Source organism: Pelodiscus sinensis, chromosome 1 (assembly GCF_052426305.1).
Source record: "Pelodiscus sinensis isolate ZL-2025 chromosome 1, ASM5242630v1, whole genome shotgun sequence".
Lineage (NCBI taxonomy): Eukaryota > Metazoa > Chordata > Testudines > Trionychidae > Pelodiscus > Pelodiscus sinensis.
In genome coordinates this window covers 233,471,797-233,498,402 of record NC_143052.1, presented here as the reverse complement: position 1 = coordinate 233,498,402, position 26,606 = coordinate 233,471,797, and the positions used below count along the sequence as shown (strand labels likewise).

Sequence of the window (26,606 nt, the reverse complement as noted above, 5' to 3'; positions counted from 1 at the left end):
TAATTTTTGAGATCGTAATAGGGAAATCCGCGGGGGATTTAAATATCCCCCGCGGCATTTAAATAAAAATGTCCGCCGCTTTTTTCCGGCTTTTAGAAAAGCCGGAAAAGAGCGTCTACACTGGCCCCGATCCTCCGGAAAAAAGCGGCGGACATTTTTATTTAAATGCCGCGAGGGATATTTAAATCCCCCGCGGATTTCCCTATTACGATCTCAAAAATTACCATGCCCCTTCCGGAAAAGGGGCCAGTGTAGACGTAGCCGTGGAGATTGGGAGAGGTGTTGGATGACTGGAAAAAGGCAAATGCAGTGTCCATCTTTAAAAAATAGAAGGACAATCCAGAGAACTACAGACCAGTCAGCCTTACCTCAGTCCCTGGAAAAATCATGGAGGGGATCCTCAAGGAATCCATTTTGAAGCACTTGGAAGAGGGGAAAGTGATCAGCAATAGTCAGCATGGATTCACCAAGGACAAGTCATGCCTGACCAATCTGATTAGCTTCTATGATGGCTCTATGGACAGGGGGAAAATCAGTGGAGGTGATATACCTTGACTTTAGCAAAACTTTTGATAGTCTCCCACAATATTCTTGCTAGCAAGTTAAGGAAGCATGGATTGGATAAATGGACTGCAAAATGGATAGAAAGCTGGCTAGATTATTGGGCCCAACAGGTAATGATCAATGGCTTGATGAGTGGTTGGTGGTCAGTTTCAAGTGGACTGCCCCAAAGATGGGTTCTAGAGCTGGTTTTGTGCAACATCTTTATTAATGACCTGAATGAGGGGATGGATTGCACCCTCAGCAAGTTTGCGGATAACACTAACCTAGAGGAAAGAGGTGCATACAGAGGGTAGGGATAGGGCCCAAGACTGACCTAAACAAATTGGAGGATTGGGCCAAAAGAAATCTGATCAGGTTCAACAAGGACAAATGAAGAGTTCTGCGCTTGGGACAGAAGAATCCCAAACATTGTTACAGGCTGGGGCCCAACTTACTAAGTAGCAGTTCAGCAGAAAAGGATCTGGGAATTACAGTGGATGAAAAGCTGGATATGAGTCAGTGTGCCCTTGTAGTCAAGAAGGCTAAATGACATATAAGGGTGCATTAGGAGGAGCATTTCCAGCAGATCTAAAGAAGTTATTATTCCCCTTTATTAGGCACAGGAATATTGTGTCCAGTTTGGGGCCCCCACTACAGAAAGGATATGGACGCACTGGAGAGGATACAGAGGATGGTGACCAAAACGATTAGGGGGCTGGAGCACGACTTACGTGGAGAGGCTGAGGGATTTGGGCTTATTTAGTCTGCAGAAGAGAAGAGTGAGGGGGGATTGGATAGCAGCCTTCAACTGCCTCAAGGGAGGTTCCAAAGAAGGAGAGGCTGTTCTCAGTAGTGACAGATGGCAGAACAAGGAGCAATGATCTCAAGTTACAGTGGGGGAGGTCTAGGCGGGCTATTAGGAAAAACTATTTCACTAGGAGGGTGGTGAAGCACTGGAATGGGTTACCTAGGGAGGTGGTGGAATCTCCATCCCTAGATGTTTTTAAGTCTAGGCTTGACAAAGCCCTGGATGGGTTGATTTAGTTGGGATTGGTCCTGCCTTGGGCAGGGGGCTGGACTCTATGACCTCCTAAGGTCTCTTCCAGCCCTAGGATTCCATGCTATCCTATACTTGGTTAAAAAAAACAGACATAAAAAACACAAAAGTGTCAGAGCACACTAATACCGAAAGCTTGCTTCCTTTCACTATACTAATTATAACTCTTGATTACAATATAAATATTGTACTTGTATTTTAGTGGATAGAGCCATATAAACAAGTTAAGTATCAGAGGGGTAGCCGTGTTAGTCTAAATCTGCAAAAACGGAGAGGAGTCCTGTGGCACCTTATAGACAACCGAAGTGTTGGAGCATAAGCTTGCATCTGACGAAGTGGGTCTTTGCCTACGAAAGCTTATGCTCCAACACTTCGGTTAGTCTATAAGGTGCCACAGGACTCCTCGCCATAAACAAGTTAGTGTATGAAATTGTAGTTTGTACTGACTTCTCATGCTTTTTATGTAGTCTATTGTAAAACTAGGCAAATATCTAGATGAGTTGATGTATGCCCTGGAAGAACTCTGCATACTAGAGATGTAAAACCCTGGTTAATCAGTAGGTTTAACTGGTTAGCCAATTAAATGAGATCTCAACAGGGGACTGCTCTCACCCTCCACCTCCCTCCCACTTTTGCTCCTGGCTCCCACAGGGCTGAAGCAGCTCTCTGCCTGTAACAGGCTGCTTCCAGGTATCAGTTAACCATTCTCATCCCTACTGCATACATCTCATTGGTTATGCATCCCTTTGGTTGAAAACCACTGTATTAGACTATTCCACCATACTTCTAACAATTTCTTCCCTTAAACTAAAAAAAACCCCTGAAGAACTACTTTTATATTTCCAACATGGAGAAAGGAATGAAGAATTTTTCACACTTGATTGTTTATTTACTCACCCCCAGTTAAGTTGAAAGAATTTCCAAATGCTGAGAATGAATTGAGGGGTGTGAAGTCTGGGCTGCTAGGGTTGCTGATGGGACTCCACAAACCAGAACTAAAAACATAAGAGGGTGGAACAATACACACAGTTAATTCTGAAATTGGATCACTAATGATAAAAGCTTACTGCTGTACATATAGACACTGTGGGAAACAGATTTACTGTCAGGAAACATAAGTTGAAATAGGATACCAGGTGTAAAGAGAACTGAAGCGACCAAGTCTCTTAGACATAGCCGTGTTAGTCTGTAACTTAAAAAAATCGGTAGTCCTGTGGCACCTTAGAGACTAACAAAAAATAGATATACAGTATCATGAGCTTTCATGGACAAAACCCACTTCCACAGAAGAGCTTGAGCAGAAAAAACAAAAAACAAAAACTCATCTTTTTTTCTCCACTCAAGCTCATCAGAAGTGAACTGTGCTGACAAAATCTCATGATACTGTACATATAGTTTTGTTAGTCTAAGGTACCACATAACTACTCATTTTTGAAGTGATCAAGTATTTTACCATACTCTGTGTGGGTTTTTTTTTTGTAACTCATCATTATTGCACTCTGTTAATTTAGATTTCTCTCATCTGGCCCTAACAGTTTCAGAAAGCCTTTTGGTTTACTTTTCTGTTTGCACCTGTCTTATGAGAGAAAGGCTTCTCTGCATCAGCAGTTAACTATACTGCTCTATTTCCAGTTCTCAAGTACACATTTGACAATAGCTCTTTTGTTTGATTTCTCAGAAGTTTTTGTTGTCCCTATCTAGGGGAAATTCTGCACCAGACAGGTACCAGTCTAGGTTCTAAATTATTTAAAAGATCCCTTAAAAGAAAGCCATTCAATTGCTAAGATTGTAGTTTCTCAATTTAAATTTAATAAATGTTAACAAATGTGATGAGGGGAGAAGCAGTTTGGTCAGGAAAGCAAAAGCCTAGCTAATACCTAGTTCTTACTCCATAAGAGCTATTAGCTCTGTGTCAAACACATTCTCCCTCAGAGCTCATTTCCTCCTCTTGTCCATTGTTCTAGTAACCATGCTGATGCAAACATCCATCACCTTTTAATTAAGGTCATGCTGCCAACTGGGAAGTATCATTTAATCTGACTATGCTACGTTTCTGCCCTCAAAACTGGGAAACAGTGTCACCATTCCTGTCCTCAAGGTTAAATTAGGAGAGAAAACACTTGGCTCCCCTGCTCTGTGGTCAGAAACTCCACCAACAGGCTCTAACAGGTGAACCAAGTGCATGCGTCTCAAGATGCTGAGAAAGCCACATGGATTCCCTTATTGCTTGGATAGGGACGTAGATATAGCTGCCTGGCAAAGGGAAAAAGACAGTATTAAACAGCATAAGAATCAGAGGCCATGAAAGATATTTTCCCTGTTTCAGGGAGTCTCAAATTTCATTGCACTGTGATCCCCTTCTGATATCAAAAATTGCATGACTCCGGGAGGAGGGACTGCAGCCTGAGACCACTTGATCCCTGCTGCTCCAAAAGTTCATGGGATTCAGCATTGGGCAGAGGGCTGATAGTCCGAGCTCCAAGGTCCAGGGCCATGGGCCCCATTAAGTCTAACTCTAGCACTGACAAACACATTAAAATGGGGTCTTTACCTACAATTGAGAATTGCTGCCCTACTTCCAAGTCATCCATTTAGTTCTAAAACTTGAGCATGCTAATGATCCTCATGTTTAGATGGCCATTGTCAGATGTCCACCTCTGAAATAATAAAAAACCTATCCCTTCTAGGAACAAAAATGCGTGCCTCCTATCTGCAAAGAATGCCTCTGTTGACTTCATATGTATTCCCTAACGTTTTTATAGGGAAGGTGAAGAGATTGGGTTTTTAGAAGTAAATTAGTTACCTGTCAGAGCCATCACTGTCAACTGGTGTGTGAGAAATGCTGATATTGCCAGAAACATCTGTTTTATTTGGTGAAACCTTTGCTAATCCACTACCTCCTGCAACAATGAATTCAAATTGAATAAAGCAATGAAATGGTACAAGAACATTAGTCAACTCTGATATTACTCCAAAACAGTTCCATTACCTGGGCTCTTGTCATAACCTGCAGCTACAGCAGCAAAAGTGGGGTTTCCATTCCTGCCAGGGAGAGAAGCTGCCTTTGCCAACTTGTGTTTGGCACTATTAAGCTGTTTGCTTTTTGCTTCACTGAAAAGAAGGGGAAAAAAAGGTAAAGTGTTAGGAGTCAGCACAATACTACAAAAGGAAGTTTTCAGGACTAGTATTTAACTGGCTTTGTAATAATATAAAGTTATTGCAGAAATAGCCTCACATTTTGGGCCAGAATATAATACCACACAAATTTCCAAAGCCCAGGTTTTAGTTACTCTGCTGACATTTAGACAGTTTAACTATATAAATCAAGCAAAGGAGTTACTATTAAATGATTGCAAACATAAGGCTCAAAGCACCAACACTGCTGAGGTCTCTAGAGGAAGCATTAGCTTTCTTAATCTGGAAAAAAAAGATGTGTTAGGACCTAGAAAATGAAGGCAAGAAAGGCTGGATTCCTACAAGATATGGAGGACATCCTTGGAGAATGAACTACAGTTGGTATATGGGGTGAACAACACAGGTAGGTGAATGTAAAAATTATTTTAATTTTTTTTCTCTGAATATACAGGTTGTAATGGCTCAACAGATTTGAATTCATGCTTGTAGCATTGATACAATAAGCTTTCTGTAGCTTAGAATTCTAAAACTAAGAGTCATAACAGGATCTGCGTGTTATGTGTGTGTTATGTTATGCCCAGCTGGGACATAATACCATTTTCTGGTCTTTTAGCTGTTGGGGATGGGGGAGCAGTAGCAGGAGTCTGCCATTTGGACCTGGTAATTTCCATAAAGCATGTGATAGAGAAAGCCACCCATGTTGACGACAGGTCTAACAGTTTGTGCTGTATCTCCTCCACTAGTTCTAAATGGGGATTATCAGATCTTGAAATTGTCTGATATAGTAAACATGAGACAACAGCTTCATATAGAGTGAAAGAAGAAATATTCAACTGTTGAGTAACTTCCTTGGCAGGTTTCCTTCTTTGGCATGGACCTTTAATATGTCATGCGGTCTTGGAGACTGTTGAGGAGGAACAGAATCCATTCACATAGCTAAAGCTCTCATCCATGCTTCTCCTCTATAATACTGCAACATCTCTCTCCCTGGCCTTGAAAAAAATGCCATCTTACCCTACTGATATCCATTCCGGATCATATTAGTGGCCTATTGCTTTGTTCATGTCACCCTTTACTCTGAGTCTCTCCACTGGTCATTCACACCAAAGCTAAGCTTCTTGTCTTTGTTTTCAAGAGCCTTCACACCTATTCTCACTCTACCACCTATGAGCTCTCACTCAGTATCGAAATGTAGACTCCTACTTTCAGTCAGCAAATACCTCCAGACTTCACTGGCCACTTACTACATTTTCAAATAGACACTCCTTTGTGCTTTCTACCAAACCGCAAACTTGGAGGAGCTCTGTGTAAACATCTGCAAAGATATGATGCCTACAAAAAAATTAAAGAGTTAGTTGGCTGTTGTGTGGAGCCCATTGCCTAGTAGACTGACCAATGTGATACCACTGTGTCCTTGTACTCCCCCATCTGTCTGTATTCATTCAATATCTCCATCTTCTATTTAGACTCCATAAGTCTGTATACATAGGCCATTCAAGGCAGCACCTACTCCTGGTTATGACAAGTGCTCCTCACCACATGTTAACCTTTAAAAAAACTAACATAAGAACATAAAAATGTCCATGCTGGGCCAGACCAAAGGTCCATCTAGCCCAGTGTCCTGTCTTTTAATAGTGGCCAATGGCAGATGCCCCAGAGCAGTGGTTCTTAACCTGAGGTGCATGCACCCCTTGGGGGTGTGAGATATGCCAGATTTTTGATACATCTTAGGTTTAAAACTGACCTACTTTTTAATAACGATTTTTAATAAGGGGTGAGAGACCATATTTTGAGAACCAAAGGGGTGCAGGCTGCAGTAAGGTTAAGAACCACTGCCTCAGAGGGAGTGAACAGAACAGGTAATCATCAAGTGATCCCTGTCCTGTCATCCTTTCCCAGCCACTGACAAACAGAGGCTAGAGACTCCATTCCTATCTATTCTGGCTAATAAGCATTGATAGACTTAACCTCCGTGAATTTTTCTAGTTCTTTTTAACCCTGTTAAAGTCCTGGTCTTCACACCATCCTCTCGCAAGAAGTTCCATACGTTGATCATGTGCTACATGAAGAAAAACTTCCTTTTGTTTGTTTTAAACCTGCTACCTATTAATTTCATTTGGCTAACCCTCGTTCTTATGTTATGGAACAAGTAAAAAACTTTTCCTTATTCACTTTTTCCATACCAGTCACGATTTTATAGACCTCTAACATAGTCTCCCCTCCCGCTTAGTCTTCTCTTTTCTAAGATGAAAAGTCCCAGTCTTTTTAATCTCTCATCATATGGGACTCGTTCCAAAACCCTAATTGTTGCTGCCCTTTTCCGATGCCAGTATATCTTTTTTGAGATGAGGCGACCACATCTGTATTCAGTATTCAAGATGTGGGCGTACCATGGTTTAATATAGAGGCAATAAGATATTCTCTGTCTTATTCTCTATCCCTTTAATTATTGCTGCACATTGAGTGGACATTTTCAGAGAACTAGCCACAATGACTCCAAGATCTTTCTTGCGTAGTTATAGCTAAATTAGTCTCCATCATTTTGTATGTAGAGTTCAGATTATTTTTTCAGATGCATTCCTTTACATTTATCAACATTAAATTTCATTTGCCATTTTACTGCCCAATCACTTAGTTTGATATTTTTGAAGGTCTTTACAGTCTGCTTTGGTCTTAACTATTTTGAGCAGTTTAGTATCACCTGCAAATTTTGCCACCTCACTGTTTACCCTTTTCTCCAGATCATTTATAAATAGGTTGAATAGGATTGGTCCCAGGACAGATCCTTGGGGGACCACACTAGTTACACACTGCTCAACTCTGAAAACTTACCATTTATTCCTATCCTTTGTTTCCTGTCTTTTAACCAGTTATCAATCCATGAGAAGACCTTCTCTCTTACCCCATGACAATTTAATTTATTTAAGAGCCTTTGGTGAGGAACCTTGTCAAAGGCTTTCTGGAATACTCTATCCATTGGATCCCCCTTATCCACATGTTTGTTGACCCCCTCAAAGAACTCCCGTAGATTAGTAAGGCATGATTTCCCTTTACAAAAACAATGTTGACTTTTCCCCAACAAGTTATGTTCATCTATGTGTCTGACAATTTGATTCTTTACTATCGTTTTAACTAATTTGCCCAGTACTGACATGAGACTTAGTGGTCTGTTATTGCCAGGATCACCTCTAGAGCCCTTTAAAAATACTGGTGTCAAATTAGCCATCTTTCAGTCACTGGGTACAGAAGCTGGTTTAAAGGATAGGTTACAAACCATAGTTAAGAGTTCAGCGACTTTCCATTTGAGTTCTTTCAGAACTTCTGGGAGAATACCATTTAGTCCTTGTGACAGGTTACTGGCTAGTTATTAATCTGTTCCAAAACCTCCTCTAGTGACACCTCAATCTTGGACAATTCTTCAAATGTGTCACCTAAAAATAATGGCTCAGGTTTGGAAATCTCTGTAACATCCTCAGCTGCGAAGATCAAAGAATTCATTTAGTTTCTCTGCAGTGACCTTATTGTCTTTGAGAGCTCCTTTGGCATCTCAATCATCCAGGGGGTCCCACTGGTGTTTTAGCAGGCTTCCTGATTCTTAAGTACTTAAAAATGTGTTGCTATTACTTTGAACTTTTGGCTAGCTGTTCTTCAAACTCCTTTTTGGCTTTTCTTATATTTTTACACTTAATTTGACAGTTTATGCTCCTTTCTATTTTCTTCTCTAGGATTTAACTACCACCTTTTAAACTATGCCTTTTTACCCCTCACTGCTTCTTTTACTTGGTTAAGCCAAGCCATGGTGGCACTCTTTTGGCTCTCTTACTGTGTTTTTAATTTGGGATATACATTTAAGTTGGTCCTCTATTACGCTGACTTTGAAAAGTCTGCATGCAGTTTGCAGGGATTTTATTTCTATCCCTATATCTTAATTTTTGTTTAACTGCCTCATTTTTGTGTAGTTCCCCTTTCTGAAATTAAATGCCAGAGTGTTGAGCTGCTGAGGCATTTTTCCCACCACAGGGATGTCAAATTTTATTATATTATGGTCACTATTTCCAATATTTACCTCCTGGATCAGATCCTGCACTCCACTTAAGACTAAGTCAAGAATTGCCTCTCTCCTTGTGGGCTCCAGATCCAAGACTCCAAGAAGCAGTCATTTAAGACTGTAAAATCATGGATACAGATGTCATAGCAGCTTTTCAACCTCAAGCAGTGGTCTATAACAATTTTCCCAATCTGTCACACTGAAGAATCAAATTTAAGAAACCCTAACCCATTGCAAAATTACAGAATGTGGTACATATACAAGAACAAACTCAGAGCACTTTAAATCAAGAACCACAGACCCCTGCATGGGAAAGGGAAAGAGTATTAAAAGGGAGTGAAAATGCACTGAGAAATATACTGGCAGACAGATAACCGGACTGCTCTTTCCACCTAGAATTTGCTAACACAAAGTAGAGATTCAACTTACTTGTTGCAACTACTGTTCACAATACTACTGTAAGTGTTCCGTGGCACAAAAGCTAGATTTGCAGGGGGTGGAGATGGAGAAGCAGGAGTTGGTGAGGTCTGTCGTTGTTTCAAGAAAGCATCTGCGTTGAGAGTTTGCAGAGACAGTTTATAAAGGTTGTCCATAGCTGGGAAACCAAGCAAAAAAGGTCTTATAGTATTCAGTTCACGACACGGGCTACTTGTAAGGAGGTTTGTTACCCTTTCTGATGTTCTATTTACTGTATCTCCTTCTGAAATTCCCAGAAATTCTTGTATTCAAATATATTCATGTAACAATAGTTGTATGTCAAATATTCAGATATTAAATTATCATAGAAAGAAAATGGAGAATTAAGTGAAATGAATGTTAAACCATATAATGTCACAAAAAATTAGGCTGAGGAAAGCTGACCTAGAGTAGTACTAGTGACAAAACGTCAGCAAAAACTGCTTTTATAATAGCCTCTTAATTCTCTAGTTTCAGAGGGGTAGCCAAATTAGTCTGTAACAGGAAAAACTTAAAAATTAGACTTTTCATTGTTTATGTTTTTTCTAATTCTCTAATAAGCTATCAAATTGTACTCATCTGGCCTCACACCCAGGAATATGTGTAGATTTCAGTCAGGTGAAAAAGATACTTATCACTTTTGTTGAAACATGAAGTAAAAAAATCTTCTGTGAAAATGCAGTTTTCCAAACAGTGTTGCATGTCAACCCTTCCCAGAGTTCTAATTCTCAAGGCTGTTTGTTTGTTTTTGTAATCACTTATAGGTCAATAACGCTGAAAAATTGCTAGATTCAGAACCAGTTTCACTCTGACAGATTTCTGAGATGTCAGTGAAAAAATTGATGCACATTGCAGCTCACATGAAGCTCATACTGATTTAGCTGCTAATTAAAATTGCTGCAGGACCACACAGATTCTGTATAGGAATATGTTTAGCTATGTACCTTTGGAATAGCAAAGTGGAACAAAGGCAGCAGGTAAAGTGAGTTATATGAAAAGCATGTAATGGGTAAAGAAAGGTGCATCTTCAAACATAATTCCATTTCCCCAATTAAAAATCTTCTATTTTCCTCCACTGTCTATAGTATTAACATCACTCTGACATGAACTGCTATTCTCCTACATCCTCTACATCTGGCAATCACAACCTCTACACATCCATGCCTTAGGATGAAAATTTCAGCAGAGGTGGAGCTTTCAAGCTGGTCTCCATTAGTACATGTTCACTCAATGCAGAATGCAGCTGCTTCTCTTTTACCCACCAAGGAAGTGGAACCATGTATGCTTCCACTCTACTTTCCACCTACGCCTACTAGAGCTCCCCAATTATCTTTCACTGTTTTGTGGCTGAAACACATGAGTCCGGGAAAGATGACTATATATAGAGGAAAAAAGGCCAAAACAAACCAACTATTACATCTACAATCACTACAAGAGGCATATATTTACATCCAAAGAAATCTGTGCCACCAGTAACGTAGATCTTCCTGAGAAAGTGGAGGCAGGCAGGAACATTGCATTTTCACAGTTTCCTCCCCTCCACTGTTGGCATAAACAGGGTTTGATTGTTTTTCTGGTTTCATGTCCTGCCCTGAAGTATCAGTCATCAGTTGGAACCTAACACAGCCCTCAAAGCCTGACTGCATAAAAGAGACGTTACTCATCTTGTGTAGTAACTGGTTTTCTTCAAGATTGGTGTCCCTGTGGGTGTTCCACTGTCGGTGTTTTGGCACCCCTACATTTCTAATCAGAGCTTTTTGGTAGCAGTACTCCCGCTGGGTGCCATGGGGACACCCATCTTGAAGAACACCAGTTACTGCACAAGAGGAGTATCCTCTCTTTTCTTCTTCGAGGAGTGTCCCTGTGGGGGACTATGGAGCAGTACCTTTAGCCTCTGGGAAGGAGGGGCTTAGGATCTCATTGATGGACACTGAGAGGACTGATGTTCTAAAGGAGGTACACTGTGAATGGTAAGTATCTAATGCATAATGCTTTGTAAAGGTATGTGTGGAGGCCCATGCTGCTGCCCTGCATACGTCTCAGATGGGCACATTATGCAAGGTGGCCATTGATGTGCCTATCGCTCTTGTGGAATGTGCCCGTACAGGTGTAGGTAATGCAACTTTGCTGATGGCATAGCATTTGCGAATGCAATTCACGATCCACTTGGAGATCATTTGTTTGGATACCGCTTGCCCTTTAAAGCAGTCTACTATTGATACAAACAGCTTGTGTGATTGTCTAAATTGTCTTGTTCTGTCTAGGTAAAGTGCAATGGCCTGTCTGACGTCCAATGAGCAGAGTCTTGCCGCATTGGCATTTGGACGAGGCTTCTTATGGAAGACTGGTAAATTATATAGGCTCATTGAGATGTAAACATGAGACTATCTTTGGAAGAAATTTTGGATGTGGTCTGAGTATGACCTTGTTTTTGTCGAATGTCGTAAACGGTGGGTTGGCCATAAGGGCGGCTATCTTGCTGACCCTTCTGGCTGCCATAACGGATATTAAAAATGCTACCTTCATGGAAAGGTGGGCTAATGAGCAAGTCACCATGAATTCAAATGGAGGACGAGTTAATGTGTGAAAAACTAAGTTGAGATCCCAAGATGGAATTACTGGCTTTCTCGAAGGGAAGGTATTGCCAAGGCCTTTCATAAATTTCTTGGGGATCGGATGAGAGATCAGTTTGTCCATCCACCTTATGCTCATTTGTTATGGCCACAAGGTGAACCTTAACATTAGACAAGCTTTGAGGTTTTAGTGTGAGGAGGTATTCAGGACTATTGTGGGCTGCATTGACCATGGCTGTAGTGCTCTGTGGGTAGCCTTCTCAGAAAAGTGTCACCATTTGTACAGGTAAGTTTTTCCTGAACTCTGTTTATGGCAATTAAGGATTATGCTTTTTATTTCTTCCGGGCAGGTAAATGAGTGCACTGTTAACCCTGAAGGAGCCATGCAATCAGATGCAGCTTGTGAGCCTCAGCATCCAGAACCCAGCCCTGGTCCTGGTGCACTACGTCTGGCCATGGAGGAAGAGGAACTGGAGGAGCAACTGACATCAGAGGCAGGTAAGGATAGCATGTCTGTTTGGGCCACAGGTGCTATAATCACACCTGCCTGGTCATGCCTTATCTTATTAATTACCTTCCCTATGAGGGGAAAAGATGGAAAGGCATATAATAGATTGTGAGGCCAGTTGCTGATCATGGCAACACCCATAGAGTTCTTGCCCAAGCCCGCTCTGGCATAGAACTTGGGGCACTTGGAATTGAGTAATGTTGCGAACAAGTCTATTTTTGCAGAGCCCGACCTGTGGAAGATGAAATTCAGTGCTTGAGGGTGTATCTCCAACTCATGCTTCTGGTGGAAACAGCAGCTGAGCTTGTCTGCTGTGGCATTTTGTTCACCCAGGAGATATATGGCTGATATGTCTATTTTGGGGAGTATGCAGCATATTCATAGAGCAACCACTTTGCTGCAGAGCTGATGTGATCTGGCTCCGCCCTGCCAGTTTATGTAGAACATGCATACAGTGTTGTCTGTATATACCCAGACTGCCTTGCCCTGAATTAAGAGGAAGCAAGCATTCACATGCCCTTCTTACGGCTCTCAACTTGAGCACATTGATGCGCATGTTCATCTCCTCAGAAGACCATCTGCCCTGAGTTATGTGATCCCGTATATGGGCTCCCCAATCTTCCAGTGAGGCATCCGCCATGATGTGGACTGATGGTGGAAAGGAACCTCCGAGCAGAGGTTGTTGTGTTGAATCCACCACAAGAGGGACTATCTGACCCTGTTTGTAGGGCTGAGGATCTTGTGTAGTGAGTGCCTGTGTGGGAGGAAGCAAGTGCGCAGCCAGGCCTGAAGCATTCTCATGTGTAACCTTGCGTGAGGTACTACGCAAGTCGTTGTGGATATGTGACCTAGCAATTGCAGGCACTGTCTGGCTGAAACTGTTGGGATGCATATGAGAGACTGTGTTAACACGGAAAGTGCATGAAATCCTGGAAGAGTCAATTGTGCTTGTATGCAATTGAGCATGGCCCTTATGAACTCATGTTCTTGCAAAGGGGTTAGGTTGGACTTGTGTGTTTATTTGCAGCCCAAGGTCTGTAAAGAGTCTGATTGTGGCTTCTGTGGATTGTCTGGCCTGACATTCTGTTGATGCTACTATCAGGAAATTGTCCAGATATAGGTAGATTACTATGCCTGATTTTCTCAGGTGTGCCACTGGAACGGCCAGAATTTTGGAGATGTCCCTGGGGGCCACCGAAAGGCCAAACGGTAGCACTTGATACTGGTAGTGTTGATTGTTTAGTGCAATCAGAAATTTCTCGTGAAAGATCTTATTGAGATATGAAAATATGCATCCTGAAGGTCGAGGGATGACATTCCTCTTCCTAGCGCTGGAATTATCTTTGCCAGGATCACCATTGTGAAGTATTAGTCCAATATGGGCCTCCATCCTCCCAACTTCTTGAGAGTGAGAAAGTCTCTCAAATAGAACCCCTTTCCCCTGTGATGTTCTGGGAAAATTCCTATTGCTCCTATTTGTAGCAGTTTGTTTCTTGCTGTAACAGGGGCCTGTGAGAAGGTTCCCTGAAAGGGATGGGGATGGGTTGGTGGAAATCTGAAGAATGGAGTTGCTAGGACTTTGCTTAGGACCTCTAGGGGCCACTTGTCTGCTGTTATTGCAGCCCAGGTTTCGTCGAATTATAGGCTGAATCTGTAAGCACTGGCATGAGGAAACAACATTGAAATACCGACCAGAGGTTCAAAACCTCTGCCTTCCATTGGCAGACTGGGGTGTCATTTGTTGATCCTGTGGCTGTCTCCACTTCTGTTGTCTCTGGCTGTGCCTCAGGTCGTAGGGCCTCTGGTGTGGATAAGATGCTGCTCTTCCCCAGAGCGTACACATTTGATTACCTTTTTTCTTTTGTTGGAGGATGTACATACCGAGGATTTTGAGGGTTACCCTAGACTCTTTTAGAGAACAGAGTGAAGTATCAGTATTGTCCGCAAATTGTTTCTGTCCCTCAAACAGCAGGTCTTCAACAGTATTTTGTACTTCAGGGAAACCTGACAAATAGAGCCAGGCGACCCTGCGCATGCCCACTGGTGTGGCGAGAGACCTGGAGGCCATGTCTGCCATGTCCAGAGAAGCATGGAGGGCCATCTGCTATTAAGATATCCTCTTCGATGCTAGATTTGTAGGCCACTTTGTCAATAAAAAGTCTCATTTTATCAAAATGGTTGCACATCTTTTTTGCAAGAAGGGCAGAGTAATTCACAATGCGTATGAAAAGATGCAGATGAATATGACTTCCTGCCGAGGAGGTACAATCTTTTCCAATTTGTCGTCATAGGAAGTTGATCTAAATTGTGTTTGTTTCCCCCTGTAATCTGCAGCATCAACTACTAGGGAGTTTGGAGTGGGGTGTGAAAAACAACTTGGCTCCTTTTGCCGGTATGAAATGTTTTCTATCTGCCCTCTTGGATGTGGGTGGAACAGAAACCGGAGTTTGCCATAGGATCTTAGCAGGGTCAAGGATAGCTCTTCATTAACTGGCAATGCTATCTTGCCCAAGGGAGAACCCTGAAGTATGTCCATCAATTTATGCTGTACATCTGGGACCTTGACTAAAGAGATGTCAAGAAAGTCTGTGACCCTCTTGTACAGGTCCTGAAATGATCTGAAGTTGTCACCCATGGTAGGTGGCGGTGGCATAATAGATTCATCCAGGGAGGATGAAAAAACAAGAGACGAGACATTGTTTCTTCATCTTGGGTCTCTAGAACCTTGATATCCTCCCGCGTCAACTCGGATGCAGGCAGTGGAGGGAGCTTAGAAGCCACTTCTTGTGGTTGTGGCATCAAAGGGGGTGGTACTTCTGCTTTTGACTGTGGCCCATGGATCCCATCCTTGCCATGGTTGCAGGAGTGGGACAGAGGGAAGCCAAGGAAAAGGTTACCACATGTGCATCTGGACAACCTGCTGTTGGGCCTGTACCATTGGCTTAGGTGAGGAATGGCATGGAGAGAATGGCATATCTTGCTTATCCTCACTGTTGCTGGAGAAGTGCAGAACTGAGTTCACAGGAGTAGCTAATCTGCTGGGCCCAGTGACAATGGTGTTGCGTCGGTACTGAAGAGCACTGTGCTCGGTACCGACACTACTGCTAGTCTCGCTGCGGTGTGTGTGGCGGCGGCAAGAACACGGTGCAGGAGGCTGCAAGTGCTGTGATACCGGATCCTCATACACTTTAGATGTTGAGTGTGCCAGGGGACTCTTGTTATGGAGCCTTGATACCGACTTGGGAGTAACCAAGATGAGATCTGGTCACCCTTTTGCCATAGTGGTGTCACAGGTGCTGGTTTTGCCAGTACTGGAGCCTTTGGTACTGACAACACAGAAGCAATCTTCTTGCATTTCGTCACAGAAGCTGCAGGTCGTGCAGCCTTAGAGGAGTCTATCCCTCAGGACTTGTCCTTGCTGGACTTCCCCAGTACCTGCGTGTCCCTGGATGCTGTAGCCCTGGTTGCAGAGGGCTTGTGCTGCAGGGATGTCTTCTTTGTTGGCCTGTCAGCAGGAGGCAAAGAATACTTCCTCTTCACTGTCTTTTTAGAGGGCTTGTGGCTCGGTGCCGTGCCCGGGCCTGACACCGCCATTGGAGATGTACAGGGCAGTGATATTGCTGAAGGAGACTCAGATGCTGGTCTGTCTTCTTCACTGAAAGAAGCTTAAGCTGGAGTCCTCTTATCTTAAGCGATCTGGCAAAGAGCTTTTTGCAGTGATGGCAGGATTTTGATGAGTGTTCCCTGCCCAGGCATCTGATGCACTGTGTACGTCCATCCGATATCGGAATGGACATCCTTTAGGTCTGGAATCTCTTGAAGCCTGGTGACTTGGACATATTTTCCTAAAATCTATAACGACAGTAAATAACTAATAAAAGATTTTTAAGCCTAACAATTGATGGGGGAAAAAAAAACCATTGAGACTAATAGTATCTCTGAACTCTAGCTAAGCTATCCCGGAGCACTGTTCTGTTCTGACTGAACAAGGAGCACTTGAGAAAGAACGGAGGTGATGGTTGACAGTGCAGGGAGTACTGCTGCCAAAAAGTTCTGTTTAGAAGCTTAGGGGTGCCGAAACATGAGGGTTATGTCTATACTACTCCTATTGCACATGTATGCAAATGAGGTGAAGTGTGGAATATCACTGCCTCATTTGCATAATTAATGAGGCTCCATTTTTGCACAAGAGGCTTTTGCACAAAAAGGAGCCATCTACATGGCCCCTTTCTGTGCAAAAACCTCCTCTTGAGCAAGTGCCGTTCTTCCTCTTTTTTTCCAGGAAGAATGGCTCTTGTGCAAGAGGAGGTTTTTGTGCAAAAGCTGCTTGCACAAAAATGAAGTCTCATTAATTATGCAAATGAGGTGGCGATATTCCAACACTTTGCCTGATTTGCATATTTTTTGCTCAAGAGGGGGCAGTATAGACATAGCCCTACAGTGGAGAGCCCACAGGGACAGTCCTCGAAGAAGAACACATGATTGACATGTACCTTTTGGCTTCAAGGTAGAGGAAAAGCTGTCCCCGGTCCCAATAGAACAGTCTCCTCATATTATTTGTATCTATAAGCAGTTTTGGGGTACAGCTTGGATGAAAGATTCAGATAAAGTTAGTTTGCATTGTAGAGAAGGGAAATAAGACTGTAGAGCCTTCTTAGTAAGCTCCTTGGGAGAGGGCCTATTTTATGTCTGTACAGAACTGAGCATAAGGTGCCACTGGTCCTTACTTGGGGTGCTGGCTGCTATGGAAATGCAATGCTTCCCTGGAATATACAAACAACCCCAGCTGTACTGGACTTGATAAAACGGAGCCCACATTTCAAAAGAATGATGCATTCTGTTTTCAGATGAACAGCTGAATGAATATTCTCCCTATCATTATCAATTCTCAACTTTTCCACAATTTTACCCATTAAGAAAGAAAAATCTGTGGAAAAATTAATCAAGGTTCTACCTCTAATTTTCAAACCTCCACATTACCATTACTTACTGTCAAAATGGGGGCCACTATTGAACAATCAGGAAAGGCTTGTATGGGGAGGGAGGATGGGAAGATCTAAACAACAGTCCTTGTAAGTACTACAGAACACTGTAGTCTCCTGCTGTTCAGTAACTGTACTTACAGCTGCCTGCTTTGTGAAGTGGCACGCAGTCCCACTCTGGTGGTGGAGAATCTTTTTCCCCTTCTGAACTGCTGGTATTGCCTAGTTCCTGTCCAGAGCCAGTGGGGAGAAATTTTGCTAGTGTTGATGGCCTGCTGTCCATTAACTTATTGTTTGGACCTGTACCAAAAAACAAAAAACAAAAAACCAGAGCAAGCCCATGGCCATTAAGAGATGCACCGTCTCCTTGTACAGAGATCTAGGACGCTAAAATTCTAAAAACTAAAAATTAAAAAAAAAAGTGTGTGTAATACAAGAAAAATTCTCCAAACCTACAACCCTCCCCGCAAAAGCTTGTTTTATAGCAACTGATATACTGTACCTCTTGTTTTCTGGAGGTTTCTTGATTTGGACCCATTTGCCAGCATGTGCTGAAGAGACATCTTGGATGAAAAGGTTTTGCGTTTGTTTTCTAGTGGGGAAGTACATGGTAGCTCCAAGGAACTAAAGTGAAAACATGAACAGATTTATTCTTTGTTGCTGGATGAAGTGTTGAAGAATTTCACCTTTACACGCCATGTAGTTTTAGGTGTCTTGTCTTCTCTAACATGACTCATAACTCCCCTGCCTTTAGTCCATACTGACTGCAGCCGCCAAGATCATCTACTCCTGCTGCTCTAAGTCTCCTCTCCCCCTTGAATTTCTGCAATGGCCTTCCTTGTTTATGTCAAGCTTCTCTTCCCATTCAAAGTTCTTCATAATTCTAACTCCGCCTTTGTCTATATCTCCTCCTACATCATCTTGCACCCAAACTCCTACCCTCCTCCTCATCCCATTTGTGTCATCCTCCAAACTAGCTGACCTTTGATACTACTGCCCCATATACCTATAAGGGCCTGTGAACTACCTTCATCTCCAAAACCTCCGGGTTTTTTTTCATACAGGAGGTTTATGATGGTGCAACACTGTCACAGCTAGGTAGAATAGTGATAGAAATGTAGCCGTGTTAGTCTGGTGTAGCTGAAACAAAAAACAGGACTGTGTAGCATTCCATCCATTACACAATTCAGGTGTGTGGTATTTGTGATTTTATAAAACTCTAAAGTCAGCAGCATGACAAAGAAATTGATGTAGTAAGACTAAGCTTCTCTGTCAGCACAGATGATGCAGAGGAAAAGTAAAAATCATTCTAGCATGACACAAAAGGGAGACGGAGCAATAGATCACCAATCCAAGAATCTGACGCATAAATTATAAATAGGATGCTACCAAACTGCCAGTGTTGAAAAAATGCATCACAGACCATGAACTATAATCTCCCTGGTGAAATCTGGTACCCAGCTAAAGGCCCTACCCTGCACAGGGTTTCAGTGCTAGTCCTGGCCCGGAATTCTGATTTCTTCTTCCCTTGCAGGGACTGATTCAACCCATCTCTGGGATCTCCAGATTACTTGCAGGAACCAATCCTACCCTTCGCTCCCATACAGGCAGGCTGCATCTGGAGTGGTCACACACACAGTTCCAGCTGTCTCACATCCCACTCTGTGTGGGTAGGTCCCAGCTCCACCTGTGACACCAGTACTTACCACATGCCGAGAACCTGTGGCTCCAGCTAATATCCTCTCCACTGGGGCAAGAGACTGCTAGGAAAACTGGACCCATGCAATCCCCCCCAACCCTACCAATCTGTGACCATTGATTCTGTACTGCTCGGGTGATGGTGCTGACTTTAGAGTTTGGGGCCTGGCCAATAGTCTCTGCTCTCTGGCTGCAGGGTCCTCCATTAGCAGAAGCGCAGAAGTGAGGGTGGCAATCCATCAGCCCCCCTAACCCCGATCACCTTTTGGGACGGAACCCGACAGTTATTAACATCGTGAAATTTCATATGTAAACAGATGAACCAGTTAAACTAATTTTAAATGAAATGGTATGTATAAGGGCCCTAATTATAAGATTCAACAGGAAAATCCTGAGACTGTAATTCCACCTAGAGCAGTGGTCTCCAATCTTTTTCAAGCACAAGATCACTTTTTGAATTTAAGTCAATCCAGAATCTACTTCAAACCCAAATACCGATGCCTCACCTCCTTCCCCATCCTTCTGAGGCCCTGCCCTCATTCCACCCTGCTCACTTTATGGAGATGGAGTTCAGGGGTGGAGGGAGGAAAACACCCTAACATCTCAGCAGCCTCCTCCTCAGTGTGTCTCACTCTGAAAGGCAAGGTGCTCCAAGACAGAGGGCAGGAGCAGCACAGCAATGGGGGGGTGGGGGAAGGAGGGGCAGCTGAAGTGCTGGCACTTGATAACATCGTGGCCAAACCTGTCAGGATCACCTGTCAGAGGCTCCAGAATCTACCAGTAGATCCTGATCTGCTGGTTGGTGATACCTAGGGTATCTGATATCAACCACAGGTGTGAACCAGATACTTTATTACTTAACTGCAGTACGTGATGAATGATGGATGGCCAAACTGGTTTTTCTACATAAGCTCATTTACCAAAAGCGTCACATTATTGTAGATGATTCACTATTCAAGAGCTAAAATGTATCTCGATGCACAGCATTCCTGTCAGATGACTGCTCACATTTACAGAACAGATATTCTCCAACATTAGGAAGGAAGACAAGTAAGGTTACTGCTACTACAAGTAGGTTTTTCTGGACAAGCTAGCAGCCTAAAGACTTGGTAACCACAGAAAGCTCTACCTTCACATTTCCTTCCTAACTAGGAAGAAATCCCTTATAATTACACTCACCTGGATTTCACTTCAGCTGGAATTTCTTTCTTGACATTTGATACTTTTTTCCCCCTCTGTTTTTTTTGGAATATTTCACTCTCATGCTTTTCTGGCATGGCTTGTTTTCCCTTTTGCTTTTCTGGTTCCTGCAGAAAGGCAAGACAGTAACAAATACTAAGAATGGTAACTGAAAGATCCTGCTCCATTAAAAACCACAGAGAGAAAGTGGAATTGAAAATAGTGAGTAATTTGCCTTATAGATGATAATATTTCACCACTTCACAATAATCATTCCCCTCCATCCTTACAGTGAATGTAATGCCTATCAAAAGGCTGTTGACCATCCCAGAGGATTTCAACATCTGCTTATCTACACAAACAGTATAGAATGGGCAGCAGCAGTGAAAACTTCCCCAGATTAGCACTGCAAACCTGATTTGGGGGGCCATTCTAGGAACAGGAAGGTAGCTCGAACTCCATGTTCATCTAGATTTTTGGTGAAACTGTTAAAAGGGATGCTAGTTATGGACTGTGACAACTTGCTTCAGTCAGAGAATGGTAACTTTGATGACCTAGGCTGCATTTGATAGATGGCTCAAAACTGAAACGGTTTGATCTCAACTAGATAAAAGATTTTTCTGTAACTGGTGTTTGAGATTTGTTGCTCCTATCATCTTAGGTGCATACACTTGCCACGTGCACTAGTGCTCCAAGTTTCTTCCTTTGTGGTATCCCGAAGACCAGCTCTTGAGTGGCATGTGTATGACACGGTCTGAGCAATACCAACTGTTCCCCCCTCCACTCAGTTCCTTGCTGCAACTCTGACAGCGGGAAAGGAAGGCAGGTCATGGAGCAGAAGACATGAGCAACACATCTCAAACACCACCAGTTATGGAACAGGTAACTGTCTTCAAGTGTTTGCTCATGTTCATGCCATGTGAGATGACTCCTAAGCAATACTAATGGAGGTGCGTAGGAGTTCATAGATGTAAAGCTTTGAAACTCAGCTCTGCCAAAGACCATGATGTGGTTCTGTAAATATCCTGCAGGGGAACATGTGCCAGGAAGGCTGCCAACAATGCTTATGCTCTCATCAAGTGGGCTCTTATCAGAGGTGGCAGTGGGACATGTGCTATCTCGTAACTGTCTACTGTCACAATGAAGAGCTGTGTTGCTTTACGAAAGGATTTGGCATGGTTCAGGTAAAATGCCACTGCACAGCATGTCTCCAAGGCATGTAGCAGCTTCTCTTTAGAGATCTTGTGCAGCTTAGGACAGAAAACCAGGAGGAAAATGTCCTGATCTGATATGAAAACAAAAACACCATCTTTGCCAAGAAGGCTGGATGGGATTACCGCTGTACTTTATCAGTGTAGGAGACAGTACACAGCAGTTCCGAGGTCAGTGCTTTAATCTATGACACTCATCTAGCCAGCATTACAGTCAAAAGGAAGGTGACTTTCCACCAACTGGGAAAGAGAACAAGAACCCAAGGGGTCAAAGAGCAGACCCAAGAGTCTGGAAAGAACCAGATTGAGGTCCCAATATGGGACAGGATCCCCTAACAGGAAGAAAGGGACTTTCAAGGCCCTTCAGGAATCTGACCATCATCTCATGCAAGAACACCAGTTTACCCTGGATTGGCAGATGAAAAACTGAGACGGACACCAGACGAACCTTTACAGAAGAGAGGGCCAAGTCCTGATTTTTAAGGAGCAGGTATTCCAGAATGGGCTGCAGCAAAGAGCACATTGGGGAGATCTTATGCTCAGACACCCAGTGGGAGAATCTCATCAACTTTTCCAGGTAAGTTGCTTAGTGGAGAGTTTTCTACTTTAAAAGGATTTGCTGCACCTCCTTTGAGTGGGCTTGCTCCTCTGGGATCAACCATGCAGCATCCATACTGTGTGGTAGAGGAAGGTGAGGGTGGGATGCAAGAGGCAACCGTGATCTTGAGAGGCAGTCTGGCAGTGGCTACTGAGGAGGGTCTGGGCAGTCTGGCAGTGGCTACTGAGAGGTCTGGCAGTGGCTACTGAGGAGAGTTACTGTCAGATCCAACAGCATAGCATGCTGAACAAATACTGGTGCAGCCATGCCAGGACAATACAGTGACTTGAGTCTTGTCCCTCTTGATTTTGGACAGGACTCAGGAGACGAGCAGGGTGGGCGGGAACAATGTTCCCTCTAATTTTTCCATCCGTGTGCAGAATAAATTTTGTTATGTGCATCAAGGCATGTGCAGATGTTCACCACCAAGAGAAACATGTTGCCAGCTGTGAGCACTTTGCTAATCAGCTGGAAAGTATTTAAATCTCTAATGGGTGGCTTCCCAAGCACTCATTTTACAGGGAACTCAAGGTGGGAGTGCAAACTTCAAGATTCCCGACCAGGACAGGAGAAAAGCATCTGAAAGTGCACGCTTACCGAGGCTCCGCAGGGAGCAAAATTGATGACACATGTTGTTCTGCCTGGTGGTAAACATATCTACCTGGGGAGTTCCTCCACCTCAGGAAAAGCATGTGGACCACTTTTGAGTGACTACTTGTGGTGAGAAGAGGAACTGCTGCAGCAATTTACCGGTGTATTCCTGACAGGGGCCTCTAGGTGGATCACATGCGGGAGGCAGAAATCTGATAGGCAGAGGGCCTCTTGACAGAGGGCCAATGAGTGAGCTCTCTCCCTTTCCTGGTGATGTAAAACATGGAGGCCATGTTGTCAGTCAGCACTTAAACCATTTAACCAGATAACTGCAGGACAAGAACTGCGCAGGCTAGACAAACCACCATGAGTCCTTTGATGTTAAGGGGTACCTTACACCCACAGCACACCAAGATGCATTCCCCAACTGAGGTCTGAGACATCTGACATCAGTGACACTGACAGATGCATGGTGTCAAATGGGACTCCACTGAGGACCCCTCTGGGAGCTGTCTACACTGAATGCTGGTTGATGCCAAATAGAGCAGGAGTGGGAGCATAACTGATGCAGCAATGTCAGGTGCGTATGTTGGTACAGCAACCTAGGTCTATAGTCCAGTGACTGGTACCAAGTCTGACAGAGGTTTTCACAAGACTAGCATCAAATGGAAGGGAATAGCTATGACACTCCTGGGGTTGCAGGGTCATGTTTACTCAAAGACTAGCGCCAAAGGCTCCGACTAGAAAGCAGCTCTACATGCAATGCATGATGGGACACTCCCTGTGGTAGCAAGCGAAGCCACACTGCTGGGGACCAAGAGAATGGTCCAAGGACAGGCTTACCCCTTGTTCTGGCAGCTGCTGTGTCCGGAATGGGTGACACAGAAGAACAGAATATCCAGCGCCACTTGTTGGGCCTCTGGAGTTGACAATATCTTCAGGTGATGGACTCCCATGCTGCTTTCTGGGGTGAGTCCCAGGATGGGCTAACGTGCTCAACTGAAGCTGGGGCCCAACTCCCACTTGGCAGTGATGAGCTGCCCTTCATAGGTTTAGGTTTGCTTCCTGCACTATCCTTGTTCTTGTGAGCAGATCACCGGTCTCTCTCTTCTCTCTTACCAAGGAGGTAAATTTTTGCCTGTCCAATGATGGTATCAGCAGGCAGCTGTGCAGCAAAGCTGTGGTGCTGTGCATGGAGTTCAATTGTGGCTGTTCCAGAGCCAGTGACAACTCCAAAAGGAGCACTAAGTTGGATCTCTCGCTCTCTCTTAGGCTTTGTCTAACATTGGCAATTGAGCAACAAGACTAATTGTTCACCAGTGGGCAAAACCACTCCCCCCTCAAATGACAAAAGTCTTACCATGCACAGTGCTTGTGGTCAATAGTGCTCTCCTGCCAGCAAAGCCAATAGTGCTCATGGGGTGGTGGAAGTTTGTCAGAAAAAGTGCTGACAAACAGCATTCACACTATCTGACTTTTAGTGACAAGGCCATATCACTAAAAGCTTATATTGTGTAGACCAAGCCTCAGACAGAGCTTAAGACGTTTGCAGATATACCATCTGATGATAATATGGGACTGCCCTACGTGCGTTAAAACAGTGCGTCTCAACCTTTTTTATAACGTACCCCTTTTAAAAAAAAAGTATAAGTACCCCTAGTAGTTTTCAGACACTCAACATTTTTTTTCTACTGTTGCAACACATTTGTTTAAACAACTTAATCATAGCCAGGCAGGCAATGAAATTTTTGGGTGTGAGTACTGTAGCCAGACATGAACAAAAATAATAAAGCGCTATAAAACTTAAAACAAAAATTCAGTTTTCTCCAAATTTCAGTTATGTTGACATACCCTCCAGACTTCTCTCAAGTACCCCTAAGAGTACTCATACCACTGATTGAGAAACACTGCCTTAAATAACTGGGTATGGGGAGGGAGGGGAGAGGGAGAAGAGATGTCACTGACTGGCATAGATGTTTTGCACAGATTGAGTAAACCCCAGAGAGCAGGGCATGCCTCATCCTCAAGCTAAGTCCCATCTGTGATCCTACACAACACAGGCCCCCATCTGGGACCTTATAACTAAATAACATAGCATGGGAATTATCTAACTGATGTAACTATTTACAACAGAAAGTTTGCAATGAATACATTGGGGCTACGTCTACACTGGCCCCTTTTCCGAAAGGGGCATGCTAATTTTAAACTTCGTAATAGGGAAATCCGCGGGGGATTTAAATATCCCCCGCGGGATTTAAATAAAGATGTCCGCCGCTTTTTTCCGGCTTGTAGAAAAGCCAGAAAAGAGCGTCTAGATTGGCCCGATCCTCCGGAATAATCTAGACGCTCTTTTTCCGGCTTTTCTACAAGCCGGAAAAAAGCGGCGGACATCTTTATTTAAATCCCGCGGGGGATATTTAAATCCCCCGCGGATTTCCCTATTACGAAGTTTAAAATTAGCATGCCCCTTTCGGAAAAGGGGCCAGTGTAGACGTAGCCCACAAGAAAAAAAGCTTGCTGAACTAAAGGAACATTCTAGTACTGTCACTGGTGATAAGATGGAAAGAAGGGTAGCAGGAATTGTCCGCACCCCTTATGCCATGCCACACAAAATGCTGCTCCGGGGGTGCCAGAGCTGGTCCTCTACAGATACGGAGGGAAAAACTTCTGGCACTTGTGCAGGTCGCAAGCACATACACCTAACATGGAATGAACACGAGCGAGCACTCAAGAAAAGACGCTTTTAAGTAAAGAAATAGCAGATTCACACAACTTGACTATTTGACTTTTCTCTCATTTTACAGAACCTCTATGGCTTTTCAACTGAGGGGATATAATTATACTGTCAAATTAATGACTCGCCACCTTGAAAAGCAAAACTGATCAAACTGAATCCTAAATATTTTACATGTATTTAATCAGCTTTGCTTTCAAAATAGCAGGATTCTAGATGATATAAATTCATCAAATTAAAAACGTGCCCAAAATTTGGCTTCTGCATTCTATTCTCTAATTAGTTTTATGTTGGTTTTACAATTCATGTTTTGAGACAAAACCATGATCATGACCATTTGACCAAATACCAGTGGCTGAAATGCTGCAGCAGATTACCTAGCATCATTTGGCCTGTGTGTGAAATAAGATAGAGATGCAAGCATGTTCTAGTTCTCTTTTCTCTAAAGGAAGAATCCATGCTTTCTACCTAGGTATATGAGGGAAGCACCCTTCTATCCCTTTAACAGTTCTGTACCTCCTTCAGGAGTGGTTCTGTGTCTGGATTGGAGGTTTCTGTGGTGGTTGACGAACTGTCATCATCTGCTAAAGAATCTTTCAGTTCATCCTCCTGTTGCTTTCCCTTTCCTCTTCTCTCCTTTTCTTCCCTCTTCTTCTGTGGTTTAGATTTGCGCTGAAACGGTTTCCCTTTTCCTAAGGAGATAAAGACCGCCCCAGATTAGCAGCTGTGCTCCAAGACGAAGTATTTTGCGCCACTTTGTGCACTGAAAAACAATCCACTGCTAAGCCTCCCGAACAAGCTGTAACTCTTAAGGAGAATTAGACTGCCTTAGAATTAGAATACCTTAGCCTTTTAACATTTTCTCTGTATAATATCGTGGTTAAAAGTGAAACGTCAGACTTCTGCACATGTGTTTATACCACTTCACTTCATCTATGCAAATAGTGTCGAACCTAAAACCTTTGACCAATACTAGTACTCACATATTTACTCTCCTTGATTCTACCAACATTAGCCACCTTCTCGAGACACTGGCCACATAGCAAAGAGTCACAGAGAGCTAGCATGTGACCAGAGTTCTGTTTGAATTCTGTAGCATTTTATATTACAATTTCAACATATCAGATTGATTTTGACAATTTTAGAAATCACTAAAAGTTTTATCACTAACAGACAAAGGAAAAATGGAACTGCTCTACAGACATCAGTTGTGCATTTTTTGGTCAAAAATTGTAGTAAGATTGGCTGAGGGCATTTACAAATATTACAAGGTTCTTATGAGAGACTAACTAG

The 26,606-nt window shown here is 43.2% G+C and overlaps 1 protein-coding gene across 4 annotated transcripts in view; it reads right to left on the bottom strand.

The window, feature by feature from the left end:
* The window catches only part of TMEM131 (transmembrane protein 131), a 168,115-nt gene that overhangs the window by 4,532 nt on the left and 136,977 nt on the right, over positions 1–26,606 (bottom strand). For 3 of the 4 annotated variants that reach the window (XM_075916529.2, XM_075916530.2, XM_025178646.3), the window contains exons 32-39: positions 25,830–26,005; positions 20,180–20,307; positions 17,805–17,926; positions 17,444–17,602; positions 9,213–9,378; positions 4,590–4,711; positions 4,404–4,500; positions 2,498–2,595 (exon numbers count right to left, since the gene is read on the bottom strand). In XM_075916529.2, coding sequence (XP_075772644.1) covers positions 2,498–2,595; positions 4,404–4,500; positions 4,590–4,711; positions 9,213–9,378; positions 17,444–17,602; positions 17,805–17,926; positions 20,180–20,307; positions 25,830–26,005 — 1,068 coding nt within the window. The remainder of the gene's footprint in view (positions 1–2,497; positions 2,596–4,403; positions 4,501–4,589; positions 4,712–9,212; positions 9,379–17,443; positions 17,603–17,804; positions 17,927–20,179; positions 20,308–25,829; positions 26,006–26,606) is intronic. The other variant, XM_075916531.2, reaches the window with a different exon arrangement.